Source organism: Vidua macroura, chromosome 1 (assembly GCF_024509145.1).
Source record: "Vidua macroura isolate BioBank_ID:100142 chromosome 1, ASM2450914v1, whole genome shotgun sequence".
NCBI classification, from domain to species: Eukaryota; Metazoa; Chordata; class Aves; order Passeriformes; family Viduidae; genus Vidua; species Vidua macroura.
Genome location: NC_071571.1, coordinates 14,554,044 through 14,574,567, shown reverse-complemented (window position 1 = coordinate 14,574,567; position 20,524 = coordinate 14,554,044). Strand labels below are relative to the sequence as shown.

At 38.7% G+C, this 20,524-nt stretch overlaps 1 protein-coding gene across 2 annotated transcripts in view; it reads right to left on the bottom strand.

The window, feature by feature from the left end:
* The window catches only part of KIF5B (kinesin family member 5B), a 33,515-nt gene extending 13,742 nt beyond the window's left edge, over positions 1-19,773 (bottom strand). The window contains exons 1-13 of one of the 2 annotated variants that reach the window (XM_053976177.1): positions 19,440-19,773; positions 12,030-12,117; positions 10,380-10,453; positions 9,853-9,957; positions 9,397-9,445; positions 9,042-9,097; positions 8,843-8,930; positions 7,330-7,454; positions 5,742-5,846; positions 5,202-5,347; positions 3,286-3,434; positions 1,746-1,939; positions 742-810 (exon numbers count right to left, since the gene is read on the bottom strand). In XM_053976177.1, the coding sequence (XP_053832152.1) occupies positions 742-810; positions 1,746-1,939; positions 3,286-3,434; positions 5,202-5,347; positions 5,742-5,846; positions 7,330-7,454; positions 8,843-8,930; positions 9,042-9,097; positions 9,397-9,445; positions 9,853-9,957; positions 10,380-10,453; positions 12,030-12,117; positions 19,440-19,565 (1,374 nt within the window). In that variant the 5' untranslated portion in view covers positions 19,566-19,773. The remainder of the gene's footprint in view (positions 1-741; positions 811-1,745; positions 1,940-3,285; positions 3,435-5,201; positions 5,348-5,741; positions 5,847-7,329; positions 7,455-8,842; positions 8,931-9,041; positions 9,098-9,396; positions 9,446-9,852; positions 9,958-10,379; positions 10,454-12,029; positions 12,118-19,439) is intronic. The other variant, XM_053976183.1, reaches the window with a different exon arrangement.
* Positions 19,774-20,524: the final 751 nt, after the last annotated feature.

Here is a 20,524-nt window from a genome sequence, read left to right as displayed (position 1 = left end):
TTTTAACACTGTTAGCTGCTGAAGAATAACTAGACAAAGGGTACAATTGCTAAAAAAGCAGATTTATTTATTTAAATTAGATTCAACAGTAGCTCCAACTTCCCTACTCCTTGGCCCATTTCTCTCTGAGTATGTACACAAGGACTGCATTTTTTTAAAACTTTTGTGGTATAGAGAAATAATTTTTCTAATATTTTGGCTAAATGAAATTTTCGTTATTAATAGGAATTTCCCCTCATTAATTTACATCCTTGGCAACATGTGCATACAAATCATTTGAATATTCTAGCAAGTATGGTCTGAATTAACACATAGATACTTCCTTTTTTGTTATGGGCCAATACATTTCCCTCCTCTCCCATCTCTCTGTACAGCAACTGACCAGAAGCAAACCTTAGAACAGATTTCTTACATTAAATCAAGTTACCTTCACTTTTGACAACCTGCTAACTTTGCATAGGGAAGATTGTGGCTGTCTTTGCATAAAATACTTCAATTCTTTCAATCTTCATGGGTACTTAAGATCCAAGTAAAGCTGGTTTAAGTTTGGCCATCAGCACAGTGTAGGTGGGAGGAATGAACAGGCAGAGCATTTAGATAAGGCACAGAAGAGAACTGCTGTGCAGTAGTCAGCTGCCATTCTATTCCCTGGTCATAAACTGAGAACTATTCCAAATACCACCAATTTCTTTAAAGGAAAGACAAATGAAAATAAAATATAGATGCAAGAGCAAAACTCACCTCTTCCTGATCCAACATCTGTGTCTTCAGTTTTTCTACTAGTTGACTCTGCTGATTAATTTCTTCATCCTGTAGTTGAAATAATGTCATTAAACTGACAAATACCACTCAGAAAAAAGTAAACTATGAGACAGCAGATGTTAGGTATCTAACTTTTCCCTATTATGAGATAATCACACAACAAGGCAATAAAAATAAAAACTAATTCTTTTCAGTGGTTGATTAATTAGGCTCCTAACTGGCATGTATGTGTAATACACCATGCTTCAGAGATAAAAGCCTTATATCTGTGCTTTTGCAAGTCTTCTCCAAGTTGTTCTAACTTCCAAGGAACAATTAATATTTATTTAAAATATTTTTCTATTTAAATACAATACTACTGCTTAAATTTGAGATTATTTATTTCAAATAAAATATCCAAAACATGGAAAGAAAAAAAAATTTGTCTTCAAATTACTCATTTTCCCACATCCATTGTTTTCCAACTAACAAACGATACTCCCTTAGCACTAGATAAGGCAACTTTGATTTCTCTTAATTGGAATTAAGAGGAAGCACTCTCAGCAAATACTTAATCAAGCTGAGCTAACAAATGAATACTGGCAAATGAAACATAGAATCACAGAATAAGCTGAGTTGGAAGGGACCCGTCAGGATCATCAAGTCCCACTCTCAGCCCTGTGCAGGACACCCTGAGAGTCACACCCTGTGCCCAAGAGCATTGTCTAAAGGCTTCTGGAACTCTGCCAGGTTTGGTGCTGTGAATACTTCCCTGGGAAGCCTGTTTCAGTGCTCAACCTCCCTCTGGATGAAGGACCTTTTCTAATATCCAAACTAAACATCCCTTGACACAACTTCAGGCCACTCCCCCTCAGGTCACAGGAGTGAAGAGATCTGTACCTGCCCCTTCGTTTCTCCTCCTGAGAATGCTGAAGATATTTTATACAATAATATAGTTCAAGACATATTTTCAAGAGATCTTACATTAAGTAAGAACGGCATACCTTGTCATCCAGTTGTTTGTAAAGTTTGGCAATTTCTTCCTCACATTTCCTTCTCTCAGCATCAGTGAAATTGCCAGTTACTCCAATTGTGGTAGCTGGTTTATCATTAATAACAGTAATATCCTTGTCCACTGCAAAAGCTTCTAAGTTGGCTTTCTCCTTGTCAAACTGTTCATCAACTGGTACAGTCTCCCCTTAAAAGTAAACTTAATTTTAGTACAATTAGCCATGACATATTTCTCACAAAATTACCCTTGAGAGTTACATATTTCCTACTAACAGTTTTACACAGTTAATAAGTAATTGAGTTCAGCTGATTACTTGGCAAAAAAAAAAAAAAAGACCATTAGATCATTCAAACTATTTCCTGCTTACCACAAAACATTGTATTTCACCCAGTTACTCTGCTATGAGCTGCAAATTACAGATCAAACCTTATCTTCTAGAAAGTCACCTAACTTTCCCAGAAGACATAAAACTTTCTCTCCCTTGGCACTGTTTTACTAGGTAGCCACATTTACTTTTACGTTGCTCTGCTTCTAGTTTAAAATATTTTCAGTTACACTTTTATCCTTTTATTTTCATGAAGATTTTTCTGATGAGAACACTTTAACTTTGCAGAGAAGAAGACAGAACATGCCAAGGCACTTCTCTGGTAAATTAAACTAAATTCCTTAGTGCTTTATTCAAAACATTTTATGCAGTCCTTGGAAAGTATAGGCTCTTTCCAACACTCCAGTATCTCATGTTAAGTATAGTTCATTCAGAACATTGACATTTCAGGTGTGGCCTCACACCAGCTCTACAAAACAATAAAAAAACCCCAACAAAAACCAAAATAACCCCACATCCTACCAAACCTATTTCAGCAAACCCCTTTTTCTTCAGATTTGTATCAGGATGTGGTGCAGTTGTCAGACTGCAAAATCATCTTCTACAGCTGTGAAACTCCAGAGTATGTCTGTATGACCTATGTTCTCTTTTCCTGAATTTATGACTTCACTATTAACTTGCATTTTGCTAGCAACTTGAACTGATAAGAAGTTAATAATTCAGGAAGAATTGACAGGCATATATTTGGTACTATCAGCAACTTTGGGGTTTGGGTGAGTTTTTTGCCTATTCACATGTTTGAGTTTTAAATGAGGGCAAGATCTTGTGATATTGTTTTGAATCAGAAAACCAGAAGAGAGGAATCATTTTACTTAGCTTCTGCACTTACAAACAATATCAGTTTTTTGTCCCCCAAAATAATTTTTTTTCAATGTAAGTAACTGTAGTCCTGCTAGAAAACCAAGCATTGAACAATCTAACAGGAATACACTTTCAGACATTTTTGTCATAACACGATTATCAGAAGTTATTTCAGTTACAATAAAGCGAAAAATATCATGTTCCAAAGCTGACTTACTACTATAGCTTTAACATCCTTATTACTGCCTTGCATAGTGCTCTTAGCTATTTCTGGTAGCCTGAAGACTATTTCAGTGTGTGCTGTCTTGTCTAAAGTTTGCAGAATAATAATATAACTGCTTCTTACCATTCCTCCATCTGTTGAGCTCATTTTCCAGCCACTGTATGGTGTTACGCAGAGTCTTGTTTTTCTCTTTTTCCTTCTCATACTTTTTCTTCCACTGTTCTGCAGTGAGCTCCACATTGACACAGACTGTGTTCTTAATGGTCTTTGCTCTACACAGAGAAAGCAAAAAGCTCTGAAACTTCATTTTCAAATAAAGGAATTAAAGGTTACTAAATAACATGTTCACATATCACTAGTGAACGCATAAACATTCCCATCTCTTCCAGAACCTTATTTCTATTCCCCGTCAAGTAACTATTCTTTCAATTGGATTGATACAACTGTCAAAGGACAGAGCAACACAACTTTTGGGAAGCTGAGAAATCTCAAGCTGATTGAGTTGGAAAAATTAAGCTGCATATCTTCATCTGAAAGAACTGAGGTCAGGACAGTTGTACACAGTTTTGAACAAAGGATAGTATTCCACATCTAGCAAACACTGTCCAATAGAGAGGACACTTCTAGCATGCTTATCTAAGAAACAGCTCATTTCAACCAAAAAGTCTATTTACTAGATCTCCACTAACCAAAAAGGTGTTACAAGCTACTTAGGTAATGGCAGATGTGAGTGTCTATGTTCAGGTGAATTCCATTAAATTAGGTTTGGAGACAAAACTACAGGTACTGATAACATATTCATGAAGTAATGTATGGTTTTCACTATAGTGCCATACCTCACTTATCTCAGTAGTTTTCCTGTTTGGTCTTCTACTAATGAATATCCTACTCCAAAATTCAGAACAGGAAAAAAGCTTACTGGCAGTTAAACATCTCTCTTGCCTTGCATTGACTCCAATAAGGACCCTTCTGCAAAGTCTTAAGGAGACATTACTACTAAAAGAGATATGATTTTCTACTGTATTATATGAATATTACATAGCCTTCAGTTACTACAGCTGAGAGCTTCAGCATAAATTTGATATCCCTAGGAAGTTGAATTATTATACCGGACTAACTATAGTAGCTGAGACAGGAATGCACTCTGTTAACTCCTGAAGACATCAAGAGCACAAGGCAATGAAACTACATAGCTGCAGCTGGAAGACACTTTCCAGTACCTCATTCACTAAATAATAAAAGGAAAAGACCTCCTACCTTCTAAAAGGAAACCAAAAGCCTCCACTGCTGCAGAATGCAGACATTACTCCACGCTCACTAACTATTCATATTCTGACAGATTTCTAATGTGGTCTATTTTCCATAATACAAAACTTCTCAGAGAACACCAGTAGGAAACTATCTTGTTGGACTGAAGTGGAAGAGGTATACTAACATCAAAGACCAGGTGGACTAGCAAAACACTTACTGGTTTTGTAATGTGCTCCGCTAAACGGTGTGATTCAATCTAGGGGTCAGGAACTGGAGTATAACAAAGCAGCAACAATAATACAATGGTAAAGAAAAACCACCTAACAAAGTACCTAATTGGAAATGGGTATGTATAAATTCAGTTACAAATTACATAGGAATTCACATGTATAACTTCAAAGTTTACTGGACTGTTAGATACAGATCAGAGAACAGGCTGTCCTGGCAAATAAAGGATTCAACTTACCAGGGAAGAGCCCCTTCCTACCTTCTTCCACTTTAGGGAAGGCAGGGGACGGGGAAGTATTTATAGCCCTCCAAGATTTTACATTAAACCACAATTTGAACCAAATTATATGCTTCTCCTGAAAATGCAGTCTTCAGGATCCTGTCTGGTTTAAGGATTTTTATATATTATGAGACAAGATAGATCACAACACTTAGCCATGTATACACTGAAGAATTACACAAAGAAAGTAAACATTCTAATTAATTTGGTTCAGGAATCTTAACAGAGCAACTTACTTATTTCTCAGTGTGTATTTATTCCTCTTAAGTCATGTACTCACCTTTGGCCGAACAGAAGAGTAGACTTAGTTTCAGATTCATTGTAAGAAGATGGAGAACAGCAAATAACAATAGTGGTTCTGCAATTACCCCCTAGTGAATCTTGAAGGATTCTGGTCATTTTGCTATCACGATATGGAACATATGTCTACCAAGGAAGAGGTTAAATGATCAGTCATGGGTTTTCAGACACATTTAATTTGCTGAAATATGAACTACACTTTTGCTAGGTATGACCTTATTAGAAAGACATTAAATTCTACTTTAATTCATTAATCATAAGACTGAAGATCCATGGGGTGACAAAATTTTATTTCTATGTTTGGTAACCTTTAGAGCACAAAGAAACTTTCAGTATGATGCTCAGGTCCCTCAGCATTAAATGTAACTTATTAATCTTTACTGTCAATACAGTACAAGAGTAATGGCCACCTGCAATGCACTGGCTCATATCACTGAGATTGGTAAGAATTTCTGCACAGTATGTTCAGAGATGCAAACCTTCAACCTTTAAGTAAAAAAAGACAAAAGAGAACACTTACACTACTTTCAGCCAGGGCTGAGATGACATTTCCAAGAGCAGACAAAGACTTGTTGATGTTCTTGGCCTCATCCAGCACAGCACCTTCTGCTCCAGTTTTACTAACCTATACAATATTTCAGGACATTACTAAATGCATCTTCAAAAAATACCTTCAACATTTAAGAGAAAACTTATGTAATTTCCCCACTTATAAGTCAGTCTTCCTCATTTTATGAGGTACACATAAGCAAACTCTTAAGACACTTTCCCCGATTCATTATCAATTTCTCATTCAAAACTCAGTGTCTGAAGACATTTCTCATATTTTTAACTGAACTAAATATTCTCCCTGCAAAGTGCGCCTTTTGTAGTAGATAAATGTATAGTTAATAACTTCTGTCAAATGAACAACTTCAAAAGTTTTTTGAAGTCTGTAAAAAAGATTAATTCCTTAAAAGTAAATAAGCATTAAAAATAGTTTGTCCAGAAATCATCCTTAAAACCAAACTACCTCTCCCCTTTAAAAACCCTAACAAAACAAACCCTAAAACCCAAACCACATACCACTACTACCCCTGGAAAATACAGCAGAAAATCTTCACAAGCATAAATCTGTGAGAACGGATTTTAGAGGCAGAATCTGACCTACATGAGTGCTCTAGGAACTTAAGTAAGTAGCAGAAACATGAAAAAAATCTGACCTGATGCCATTCTATTTACCTTGCCTCTTTTGCCTCAAGGGCTGAATTTGACTTACAGTTCTATAAAACCTACCTTTACTGTTTCTACCAAGCTGTGACCATGACTACAATGAAACAATTCTACTTCCCTGCATATAAACTGATACAAGGCGTTAGAAAACTCCAAGTATTTCAAAGGGACTGGGGAAATGCACCAAAGTAAAGTTTGAAATGCAAAGGAACTACAGACAAAGGAGACCTGCAACCCAGTCCTCTTCTTTAAAAGAAAAAAAGACACTGACTAAAGAAACACATTTCAGAATAAATACAGGATCAGAGACAACAATAAGGTCATAGAACAATGATGTAAGGAAAAACAGCAGCAAGCAGAAACGTCTGAAAAAGCCGAAGGCAAAGATAGGTATAAACACAGAAGCAAAGATGAAAAGAATGTCAGAAATGCAGTTCTTAGAAGACTAATTACAGTATCTATTTCCTTCCCTGCTTTAAGCTACTGATACAGGAAAGCAAGCTGTCAACCAACGTTAATCAGATTTTCATATTACGAAACTTGATATCACTACATAAGAAAATCCAGATATTCCACAGCCATAAAACTTTATTCCTGTACCTGGCTAACCCACATATCTGTAACACTTTTTTTTTTTTGCACTCTCAGATATTGAAACTGAACTTTACCCTCTTTCCCCACCCTAGTTCAGATTTACAAACCCTCACTTGCAGAAATGGGGATCAGCTTAAAGTGTCTAACAGCCAAGCCAGCCTAGGATTCAGAAACCATGTTTCAACATCAAAATTAACACGCCTCAGAGATGACAACTGAACCATCAGTATTACACTAATGTAAAATACTTGACTGTAAAGAAAAAACACTGTTTCAGAGCAGAAAGAGAAACTTATAATTACCTTCTCACTACCTGCCAAGTCCACAAGGTAAAGTTTTCCACTTAGTTTCTGTTCTGTTTGAGTATTCTCTTGTTTTACATTAATAAGAAAAATACTATGACTCCGGGAGCTGTGTTCATTCATATCTATAATTCAAAATAAACACATCAAAAAGATTTGTACAACCTTAAAACAACACCTCCCCACAGTGCAGCAAGAGATCCAAAGCTAATGAAGCTGTATAGTGTAATCTCTCAATGGCAGCAGACCTAGAGGCAGCAAAACCAATGGTATCATCAATTGGGTAAGAAAGATCCAGTTTTTCCTTGGGCTCCTATTAATATCACATAAATTCACTCATCAGGTTTGCTAGCTTGTCAACCATGGATTTCACACATTAATTTACTTTATTAGAACAGAAAGTATATTTAGGTCTTAATAGGAGATTCTTTTGTAGACTTCCAGTGTACCCCATTTTATCCTTCTCTGAAAATTTTAACTGGCCATAGCCTTTCATTCCTGTCTTGTACTGCCCCCTCTGCTGTGAAACATTAAGAGAAAACAAGGCTTGTTGAACTTAAAGTATTATTTTAATCCAGTAACAAAATTTAATCTGAATGAGAACATCTGGCCATTTCTTCTCCCTTTTAAGTATAAATCTCTCACAGTTTTAAAAGTACTGGCTTACTGATGTTAAAGAAGCACAGGACACAAAATAATATTCTATCCAAATTTTCTTAGTGCAGTCCCCACTTGAACTTTTTTACTTAGGAGCGATGAAGCAAAGCCACAAGACTGAAACATTCCTTAAAAGGAATATATTATTTTTATTTTTGATCCTTAACCTAAGAAATGAGAAGAAAACACTTATATTTTCTTAATGACTGTATAATCTCTCTTTCTGAATAAAGAACTAAACACAGAAAGTTTGTAAAACATCCTCAAATTGGCTCTGAGACATCTGACAGTCACCTCAGTTGCTAAGAGCTCAAGTTGCATGCACCTACATCTTCCCTTGTCTTCTCTAACCCCTCTGTCATTTCCAAACCCTGCTCTCTGTGGGAATTTGGAGACCTATGGCATGGCTCCTTGCAACTCAGTTGCATGCTACAGCCAAAAATCTTGGGATGATGCTTAAATCTGCAGCAGGTCTGAATTCTGATCAGCTGCTCTTAGAATATGCAACAGAATGATCAAATTGTAGACAAGCCACACTTACAGATTTCTAGGTTAATTGAAACAAATTCCACAAACTGGGATTTTGCACTACTCCTGAAGCAGAACTACACCTTTTTCTCCAGTGATACACAGTTCCTCACGGATGACTTACTTTCTCTTTTCAATCCCAGTCTAAGAGCAACATGATCTAACCAGAAATGAACTCAAATACTAGTTTCTGAAGTGAAACTGCTTATGCCAGACCCTTTCAAACACCTGAATTATTTAGCTCACTATCTGTGCCTCCCCTACTTTTTTAAGGCATACCAGAAGCAAATAGATATATCACTAAAAGGAAACAGAAGATGACACTTACTTGTAACTGCTACGTGTCGATTTGATTTTCCTTCATCTATAGTATCCATAACTTCTTCTGGACTACATACAAAACGCTCTGTGCAACCCTTTGGAAAAAAAGGGGGGGATTGTGAAAAATAACACCACATAAACAAGGCACAAGTAAGTGGTGCACACTAGAGGAGTGCAAGATGAAAATATATCAGACTGATGCTCACCTTTACATAGGGAACTCTATTTTTGTCCTCATGAACAGAAAGATTGGTCTTTGAAACTGGAAGAGAAAACATTCCAAAGCTAAGGCAAAACTGAATGAAAGCACTGCTTATAATGCATGCCTGAGTCATAAATGTTACCTCTCAGCAACACCTGACAAAAAACTTAACGTGTAAGAAACCACCACCACTGCAGCTTTAGTAATATCTTATAGAGGAGCTCCATGCTTTCCCATTATGATGTACCTTTATCATGCAAAGTTATTAGCATAATGAATACCTAAGTAACATAAGGGGTTTTTTAACATGTCCCTCCAGAAAAACTTATTTTATAGTTAAATACAAATCAAAGTCTTACCGTCCAAAAGGTCCCTTATTTTATCCAAGTATATTTCAAAATATGACACCTAGAAGTAAGAAGAGGAAAAGAGATACATCAGGAGGCAAAAATGCTTTGCTTCTTGATCACAAGGATTCAGTATGATTACTACGACCTCCCACGTAACGCTACATCCAGCTCAAGTCCTTAAGGCTGAATTAAAATACATCTTTAAGAAGCAACTGTTTTGATCAGAAGTTTCAATCACTATGAGCACTGCCACAGGTTATCAGCATAGCTTCCATCAACGTTTACTGGAACAAAATGAAAGTTTTAACATAATTCTTCTTTAGGAAAAATTAGTTACTTCAGTAATAACTCAGGTTATCAGGTTTCCAAGTTACAGGCATTTGAAACAGATACAGAATATCCATTTACACACAGACTACCTTCAAGTTTGAATACAGATTCAAGTAAAAATCAAGAAAAGTTTACCTTAATATGAAACTCAAGATTCTCATCCATGGAGTAAATATAATTAAAAATATCTTGCACTATTCTTGGAATAATGCCCATTCCATCTGGGTCATGAAGCTTCCCCTTAACAGAAAAAGACAGAATATAACAAAAATTTCATACTCAATCCAGCACTACAAACAGTATTCAAACACAAAACACCTGGTTCAGTTTAACAGACAAAATGCTAACAGGTATGATGCACTTACTCCATGAAGTAAAGTGAGTCCCACAGTTCCCCAAAAGTGAAAAGAACAGCCTCAGAACTCTCCCTAACTACAACAAGTGAAACTATGCTATTGATATTACTCCTCTGTTTCTCATCCTGCTACTGAGTGTGAAAAAAACCCACTCTAATTGCCATTCTCAGTCCTAAAAAAAATAATGGGATATCAAAATGTTGCAAGAAGAAAACAAGCTGACATCTTATTTCTACAAAGCAAAGACTATTATGATGAAAAGACATGACAGTGACAGTAAGAGAAAATTATTTTAACATTTCTTACTTCCATAGTGTGTGTCTTTCCAGATGATGTTTGCCCATAAGCAAATATTGTACCATTGTATCCCTCAAGTACATCTAAAGGGAAAGAGTATTTTCATTAGTGTTCATTTCCTTCTTCTAAAGATAAGTTGAATTAAGCAGAATGCAAGCAAGCAGGTCCTAAAACGCCCAGCAAGTTAAATCACTCAGTGTCTGGGAACCTTGTGCTAGAGTTAGGGGGAGGGAGGGTGTTCCTCCCTACATCTTTTAATGCATTTTGCCATCACTGACAGTGTCTTAGAAGCTGGCTGATTAGAAGCACCTGTTTCTTCAACCAGAGAAATCAAGACTTCACATTTAGGAAAAAAAGGAAATAGATACAATTGCCAGGCTGAACAGATGGTCTTTGATATCACAGAAGAAACCAAATAGGAGAACACCATCATATTTTCTGCTTTCAGGAAAGTTTAATTGTTCAATTGTGATGACAATGAGCAATGCCCTAAGTTTCAAGCATCTTACTCTTAGGTCATAAGCTTCTATTTCAAATTATGAATGAGCCAAGCAAAGTTTTAGATTAAGGGGGGAGGGGCTTGTGGGTTGGCTTGTTTATGTGTAAGTTAGTCTAAAATTACATCCTGCAAGCAAACTTTCATTTTCCAAAAACAAGTACGAGGAGATACTCCAAATGGGGAGGTCTTTGCCACTCCACCATACTCATAAATCCATTTGTCTCGCCACTAGACCTCATTTGCCAGTTGATGCAGCACAATTGAGAAATGCCACACAGAGCTCAGAGTCTTACATGAAGAAAAGGGGCAGCATTACAATTCTTAGCTACATTCAGTTTTCAAGGAGCAACCTTCTGATCTGAGCCTGATTACTATTTAACTCATTAATGGGTTAAATACTTGCAGCAGCATGAATTTCCCACAGCAATTTACTTTTCTAATGATGAAAAACACAGTATGTTTACCCAATATTCTGTTGGTATTAACTAATAGTTGGTATTTCAGGGATTTCTGACAAGGCTTTGTATAGGTATTTTGGAAGCTGGATCAATTAGAACTTACTGATGCCCTCAAGAAATGAATCAATTTTATTTTCAAGGAACTAGCTAATTGCTTACTACAAAAACTTACTGTGGTATATCCTTCTTTGCGACAAGACTTGATTTTCTGAAGGTACTAGGCTAAATCTGAGAATTCAGTTTTGGAGAAATTGTATACCCTAGCATGCACAGCAATAACTCATATTTCACAATTTTCATTTCCTCTTGCATTCCTCCAAACGAATTTCTGTATGATGTTTGTCACCAGTAAATTTGGGGGGACATGGGGATGGCAGATGACACGTCTCAAACTTATTAATAACAGTTATTATGTTTAATTTCTGACAAATTGTTTTAAATTATCATTGCAGAGAACTGTAAAAAAAAAACCCAAAATGTAACAGGTAAATGTTATCAAATGTTGCAATCAACTGAAACAGCAGGTTAAGCACTGACATAATTTATTAGCTCAACTACAGGATGACTGTATGGTGCTACAATCATGTTGGCACTTATTAAGCATTCCAAAGATAAAAGGCAGCAATAGAAGTATTCATTTCCAACACTGAAATCCACAGGAATATAAGATTTTCTTATGGTAAATTTGCTCTTTCACCTTACCTTTGACAATCTTTTTAGCACAGTCATTGTATACTTGTTCTTGTGAAGTGTTCGACTGGAATACACGGTCAAATATATATGGCTTGGACTGCAAAAAAAAAAAACCAAAACAGAAGAGTTATCAAAAAATGCTGGAAGTGGAACTGGAAGGTGTTTGTTAATAGTTTAGAAGTACTCTACACTGTCTCAGCCCAATCTTCTATTTTAAGCACTTGAAGACTGTAGTGCGGAAATCAGCTTTCATAGTGTTGCCTAAATCTTCACACGCCTGCTTACAAGGAAGGCCTTGAATTAAATAGATTTGGGTTCAAAGTGTTATTTACATAGTTCTGCAAAATTACTCTGCCACATGACCTCAAGTTACTTGATTTACAAGGTAAGCCAATGCCTGGTCTGTACATCTGAGAACCCCTTATTCTCACCTACCCTGGTAGTAGTTTACTCTGGTAAACTCAAATTATTAAAAACATACCCCATGACATAGAATATCTGTCTTGGTAGTGTTTCTTGAAAAAAAATCAAACAAAAAAAAACATTCAACATAAACTATTGTGCCATATAAGACATCCTTTAAATAAAGACCCCCAAGCAGAAGAAAAGGCACTACTGGGGAAGGGAACCTTTCACAAGACTCATTTTGGAAAAGACTACATTAGGAAGATCTGACAGAGTTTTGAGAGTAATGCTGGATATTGCTTTGTTTTAGAGAAGAGATTCTCATAACAGTTCTAAGCAGCTGACAATCCATTAGGATATAAATGATCATGCTCATCTTACAAAGCTCAAATTTTTGTAGCATTTTCAGAGCTTGATTTTGTAGGTAGCCAAGCAGATGGGCGAAGTTTATGAAAAACCCAGGTCAGTTAACACTGTTAAACTCCCTGCAAATGTTAAGTGTTCCATTCTGCCTAAATTTAATTCATTATCATCCTCCCACAAGGATATTCTGGAATTGTCTCTCCAGCAACGAAACAAGTACGGTTTCCATCTTTTACCCACACACATTTGCATTCCCTGGCCTGGCCTTCCATTTGTGTTTTAATAACATCTAGCACCATACCAAACAAAGCTTTTTGAGACTAAACACATTTATCTGAGGCCTTGAAATCAGGTGGATGAGCACTCTCCTGGAAAAATAATTACAGCGTTCACTGTATAAATATGTTCAAGAAACCACAAGACTCAGTAGGCAGAAACTGTCCCTAAGGGCTGAAGTTTGTCAGAACACTTGTTTCACAGCAGGGAAAACACCACCCTTCTCTATTACTCATTTCAGCTTCAAAGACACCTCAAATACCTATGTTCTACAGGTAGAATTGAGGCCGTTAGATACACCAGGCGGGAGGCAACTAACAAGTACCCCTGAGGTAAGAAAATGAAGACTGAGAACACATTACACAAAAATGAAGATCTTGTAGAAAATACGACACCATATTTCTCACTAGCAGTTGTAGTTTCAAAAAGCCTCCAATTTCACAGATATCAATCAGCTACACTACACACTGCAAGTCAGCTACACCACAAACCATTAATCAGCTCTGTTTCGTGCTCTAGTGCATATTTATATGCACTGAAACAATTCCATTGTGGAATAGAAAATCAAGCTGCAAGGCCTTCACTTGGGCAGTATTGCCTTTAATTGAGCTTGTTTATTTATACAGTGAAAGCTGCGAAGCACATGACCAATTTCAATTTCCCTCAAGTTAACAATTGCTACCAATATACAAAACTTAATTTTGGCCAAGAGAATCCTCAAAAGGGGTCCTGTTGTCACTTGTCATTTCTTCATCCTTTGCATGTGGAAAGTGGAATATTTCCTCACATATCCTCATTTTTTATCACACCTATGAAAATCCATATTAGTGGCATGTCCCTGCTTCATCATCACTGAGTCAGTATCTAATCAAGTAAGTTTAGACAAGCAGGTTCCAAGATAATTATGTTTTAAGAATGCAAATTACTCCCACTCAGTATGATTTCACATCTTTGACATATACAATGCTATGTCTTATCACTTCTCTTCATAGTCTACTTTCTGCAGTAAACAAAGCTAAAACAGTATTACACGGATTATCATGCCCTAGAAAGTCTCCTCATTACCTTTAAGAGATTAATCAAGAAAGATTAAAGTGTCAGATATTTTTTCTGCACCAGATGCCTTTTCTTCCCCAAGCAGTAAACAATCAGATCTAATGATGAACTGAAGACACAAAGGGCCCAAGCAGCATTACTGTGTGGTGTCCCTAACAGGGGCAGTAGCAGTGTCACCAACACAGTATGAGGCTGCTTTGACACACTCCAGAAATTTTCAGAAACTGGTGCTCAAATTCTGTTAGAAATTTAATACATATGGCCTTATAAGCAAGATATAAAATACCAAGCAAACAAGCAGAGTTTCCTCTCTCAAACTCTTTTAGTTCCCTGCCCAGCATTTCTTTTGTCTGCAGTCAACCACAAGACAACTGCAGCTCCCGCAGTTGCCTTGCACTTGAAGGGATGTGGTCTCACAGCAAAACTTTCCAAGTGCTCTCACAGCCTTCAGAAAGGTGCAGCTGCCAACATGATTTAGCAGTAGTTAAACTGAATCTTAATAAGGGATAATGCTGAAGTACAGTTCCACAGCTAACTTAAAGACTAGTTACCCATTATATAAAAGGATGCTCAGCCAATCTAAATTATACAAAATCTGGAGTACATGTGAGTTTCTGTGGAAAAGTTTTTTGTCAACATATGCAATGAAGACTACAGAAAAATCTGCAATCACAATTACACTGAAAACTTACATCAAAAGTCCAAGAAATACTAGAAATTATCTGCATAAATGTAATTTTAAAAATCCCTTATTACTATTGCAACTTTCCATAAAGTACAGAATTGGTTATTCATAAGATCACCTGAGTTTACCTTACTTCTTATGCACTGATATCTGAAGCAAAGTCAGCAGTAAAAAATTCACTTGAAAAATCAGCAGCATATTTTTCTACCACAACACATGCAGAAGCTCTTTAATGGTTTTTTGCTAGAATGGACAGATAAAACAGTGCTACAATACCTACCCACGTTTAGCCTATTCTTGGTGAAAGCTTAAAGTAGTACATAATGGGCTTACTTTGCCTTTAAGATCTGCATCTATATTAAAGAATGTTCTTCACATCAGCACAAAATATGTTAAAAGATTTATCCAAAATGGAATAATTTCTGGAAAGTATGATGTCAGATACCTGACTCACTTCTTCCTATTACTAAGCTAAGGTATTGCTGCTTTGACACACCTAATCAAGTCCAACACTGTCAAAGGGTGAAAAGGCACAGCTACAAATTAATATTTTAATTTTAGGATAAAGAAAGAGGATTTTCTTCTTGTGTTAGCCTCATGCACACAAAAGTGCAGCTGATACAGAACAGTCAGTGAATCTCAGCTTTTTGTCCTCTTTTTCTTATTTCTGTGGAAATACTGCAGCTCAAGTATTAACTTTTACAGCAGTTATTTATTGCTATAGAATTAGTAAACCATGTGATTTAAAACACTGTGACTAGAAACTCAATTTCCAGAATGGAAACAGTATTTTTTTAGTAAATGTTTCAGCCAAACTTTTACTTTAGTAGAAAGTGCCTTCTGAAGAGAAAAGCAAGTACTGCTGTTTATAAAAACTGGCACTGAATTTCAGGACAGAAAACTCCAGCAAATATGAGCAAGGTGTTTCTACGCAAATGGCTCTGCAGCCAGGGAGAAAAGCTCTGCCTTGACAGATTCCTGGACATCAGAATATTTCCTTTCTGTTAAATCATCACACCACTGTCACCTGAAAAGCACCTTTGTTAATTTAATGGAATAAATTAAGAAAAAGAAATAGAGAGAAACATTGGAAGAAGAGTATTATTTCAGCTACAGATTAAATATGAATCAGGAATTGCAAAGGTCCACTGTAGGCCTGATGTCTTTTTTTGGTCTCTAATTAAACACTGCTTTCTTTTAGCATTAGATAATAACAATAATAATAATAATATTAAAGTTATTTTAAAGAATGCATTTAATTTCTTGAATTTATACAGCCCAATACAGCCAGCATTTTTCTTTTGAAAAACCTACTACTAAAAGCTGCAGTAGTACCAAGTGACCTTCATTACCTGATTCTAAGAACTTTCTAACCTAGCTTTGTCTCATTTACGATACAACACTAGTTTAAAAGATAATGAAAAAAGAAAGCCAAATGTCTCAAGCTCTTTCCAGGATCACAAGGGTACATCTTAAACAAATATGAAAATACAGATAAGTAGCCATGATTCTTTCCTGAAAGCCATACAAATAAGGAATAGACAATTACCATTGCTAAAAACCTTTTGGACAGAGGCATACTGCCCATTTCTGTGCACACCCATAAGGCCTCACCACTGCAGCCACTGGGTAGTGCTGCTTTTGGTTCAGGCTTCAGTTCCAAACCCCAGAGTGTCACTGTATTCAGCAATTTATCTTTTGGGTAGTTTTAAGATGAACAAGACTAGATATAGAAAGGTTTTTAAGGATGTAGACATACATTATGCAGAATTATAAAGCTACTCAGTTGCAAGCAGCTTTATGTTTGATAAAACAAAGGAGATAATCCCGTATCAAACTGCTCTTCCTTCCTGGTCTATCTTACTCAAAGCCTGAAATCCACTAGCAAATTGCTATCAATTTTCACATACAGGTACATTTCTAATGTTTAACATAAAAGTCATATAATGAGTAATCCTATCATCTCTTTTAACAAAATCCTTATATTTAATTAACAGAAGAAGCCATTAGGAAAATATAATTAATATACTATATTATATATATATATATTATATACTAAGATGGAAAGAAGTCACCGGCAATTAAAAAATTAAAAGCCCTTTACTAGTTAAAAAGTTTCATTCTGTGGAAAGACAATACTTTGTTTCAGAGTCTGCTCTTTAAAGCAGACAAGCATCATATGTCCCCTCAAACTGCTGTTACACACACTAGCTATAGTTAAAACTCTTATTTTATCTAACACAGATCAAAATGACTCACTTGTCCAGAAAGACAAGGATGACATTAATTTCATAGGAGCTAGGAAAAGAAGGGAAGACAGCTAGCTCAGAGATGACAGGGGAGTCAAGGAAGGAGGAGGGTTTGGCTATAGTCACTGATTTTCTTCCCCACCCTCCTCCAGAGGAGTCAAATCTGCAGCCTGGTATCAGCTCTGCTTCCGCTGCCTCCCAGTCTTCACCTCCCATCGACCATCACAGGCAACTCCCAAGATCATTAAAACAGCCTCCACTGCTCCAGCCCCGAGCCAGGCACCCACGGGAGGTGCAAGTCCTTCAGGCAGCTGAGGGAAGCAGCTATAAAAAACCAAAAGTGGCTCAATTACTGCTCAACAGGCAGCAACAAGGGCAGAAACCAAAGAGCTGAGGTAACCAAACACACAGCTTATGGAGGAAGCCTTTCAGACACTGTTTCATGAGCACTGCTTCTGTTATCCTCCCTTGGGCAGTTCTGCAACACACAGAAAGAAGTGGTGCTTGGCTACAGGCTCAGCTTAGAGGGTCCCTAAATTTGTAACAACTCAGTCAAGCTATTGAAAACAAAACCACCAAACACAAGTTATTGTCAACAGTTTTACAGATTCAAGTAATAATTTTGAGGATATCAATCTTGTCCTACAGCCACCATTACAAAGACAAAATCAGAGAGTATCAAACCTTTATTCAAATTTTGTGAAACAAGACACAAATACTGTCACTGCTACCCAATTTAATAATTTTGGGTCATTTTCCCCCAAGTCAGACATAGCAAGTCCTGGATCCAGGACAACTGGGAAATTTGTTGTGATTTTTTCCAAGGTGAAATCACCAAGGTACAGCTGGCAACACTAAACATCAATCCTGAGCAGAAAGCCCCACATGATCCCTCAGGAGCACAATGTCAAACTGTTCTACTCGGATACAAAAACACCTCAGCAAAATCAACATTTTAGGTAATTTTAAAATGCACCTAAAGAGTATTTTTAAAAGATAAGCTTTCATTTATATGAGGGCTACGGAAAGAAAATTTATTTTTTAAGTCAGAACACATCAAGGTTTCTACACTAAACTGTGGATTATAAACAGACTGTGCAGTGTCACAATGAATGGGTATTCAGTGATGAAAGTGAGATTAGTCACTCAAGTTAAATTTTCCATTTTCCAGGATTGGTTCCTTCCTCTGAGTTTACCTGTACAACCTCAAGAAGAAGTGATGTACTCCAAGATAGTACCTTGCCAGCTGAAATAAACCCAAATTACCTCATTTCACAAGCATGCTATTGTTCTTGTCACTCCAGACTAATGGAATTCCGTATTTTATTGACAAATTCAGCTGAATATTAACAGACTAAAGCACTAGTATTTATAACTCCTCTTACAAAAAAGTATTTTATTAAATTGCCTCCACTGCCTCCTGCAACTTCAGATATTGTGCAAAAAAGCTATTATTGTTAGCCTTAAAAAATAAAACATAAACCCCAAAAAATTTTAGACAGATAACTGGCCTCTAAGTTACTTTCAGCAGTCTCTCATGAAATATATTTACACGAAAACACAAATTAAAAGTTAACAAAAACAAAACAAACACTGGGGCTAAAGTGTGTTTGTACAACACCAACCAAACCAGGCAACAAACTACTGTACTTTATTTTTATACTCCAGCTCCAGTTTGTAGCTAGCTATGATCCACTGAAGAAAAAGGATTATCTTTTCTCCCGCAACATCCATACTGTTTTTAACAGGCCTCATACCTTGCAAGGAAACTCCACTTAAAATACATTTACGAACATGCAGTAAGGCAAATGGTCTGTTTATTCTGATTTAACAACAACAAAAATGAAGCTGTCAGCTGAAGACCGATGTACAGATCTTGAGCACTAATTCTCTGGAGCCTGCACTGCCGTTCCGCATTTCTTGCCCAAAACTCTCCGCAGACAGCTATCGGGCGGCAGCTCCCACGCGTGCATTTAGCAGTCACTCAGCACGGCCGGACGGCCCGGGGAGCGCCCGGCCGGCGGACAGTCTGCGGGACTCGCCCTCACTCCGCACCTCGGCACTTGGGCCTTTCGCTGGAGCCTCTGCCAAAGGTCTCCTGACCTGCCCCCACCGCCCTGTCTCCACAGCCCCTCTGCCCCCACCGCCTCCCATACCCAGACCAGCCCACCCCGCTCGCAGCTGTCCCTGCCCCCTTTCCCCTTTGCCTCGGTCTCCAAGGAGGCCGCTCCCCTCCCCGAGGCGTCCCCGCCCGCGGGCGCTCCCGAGCCCTCCCGCCTCACAGCGCGCCCATCCCCGCGGCGTCTGACCCCGCCGACCCCTGGCACCCCCTCCCTCCCTCCCGCTCGGCGCTTCCCGCCTCTCCCGCCCCGGGCGGGCCCTCACCGCGATGACGACGGTGTCTTCGCCCTGGAACTTAGCGATGTACTTGTCGCCTCGGGCCACTTCGGACTCGTTGAGGGGCCTGAAGCGACACATCACTTTGATGTTACACTCCGCCGGGTCCGCCATCTTAGGCCACCGCCGCCTCCGGGGAGCTCAGCTCCGCCGCCGCCAGCTGCCGCCGCCGCACCGCCCGCACCGGGGGTCTCGCAAGTCGCCGTGGCCGGGAAACCCGCGTCCGCCCCGGCAGGAGGGAAAAGGGAAGGGCTCCTTCCTGGCCGCCGCCGCCGCCTCCCGCTCTCACTTCCTCCCCAACATGGCACCGGCCATGGCGGCTGCGGCCGCGGGTCCCGCCCCGCCCCGCCGGTGGGGCAGGCGGGTGACGTCATCCACCGCAGCACCAGCCCCGCCCCTGCCCAGCCTTGTGCGCAGGCGCGGCACCGCCCACAGGCGGGCGGGGCGGTGCCCGCGGGGCCGCCGGGGGCGCTGGCAGGGGCGGGGCTGCCTCAGGCGGGCGGGGCTGCCATGGCTCCGCCCGCGGCCGCCGCTCTTGTCGCCGTGCGCCTAGAGTCGTGGAGCCATAAACTCATCGAATCATAGAATTATAGAATTATAGAATCATGGAATCATCAAGGTTGGAAGAGACCCTTAAGATCATCAAGTCCAACTGTCAAGCCAGCACTACCCCTGTGACCCCTAAAGCACTAAACCATATCACCCAGCATCAGATCCAGATGCCTCTTAAACACCTCCAGGAATGGTGACTCCACCACGTTCCTGGGCAACCTGGCATCATCCACACAGAATCGGGTTGGAAAAGCCCTGAGGTCATCGAGTACAATGTATGTCAACTAAATGCCACATCCAGTCTTTCCTTAAACACATCCAGGGACAGCCACCACAGCCTCCCTGAGCAGCCCATTCCAATGTCTAACAACCATTTCTGTGAAGAAATTCTACTGTCCAACCTGAACCTCCCTTGGGCCATCTTAAGGCTAAGTCCTCTGGCCCTGTTGCTGGTTGCCTGGGAGAAGAGGCTGACCCCCACATGGCTACAGCCTCCTTTCAGGCAGTTGTGGAGAGCAATA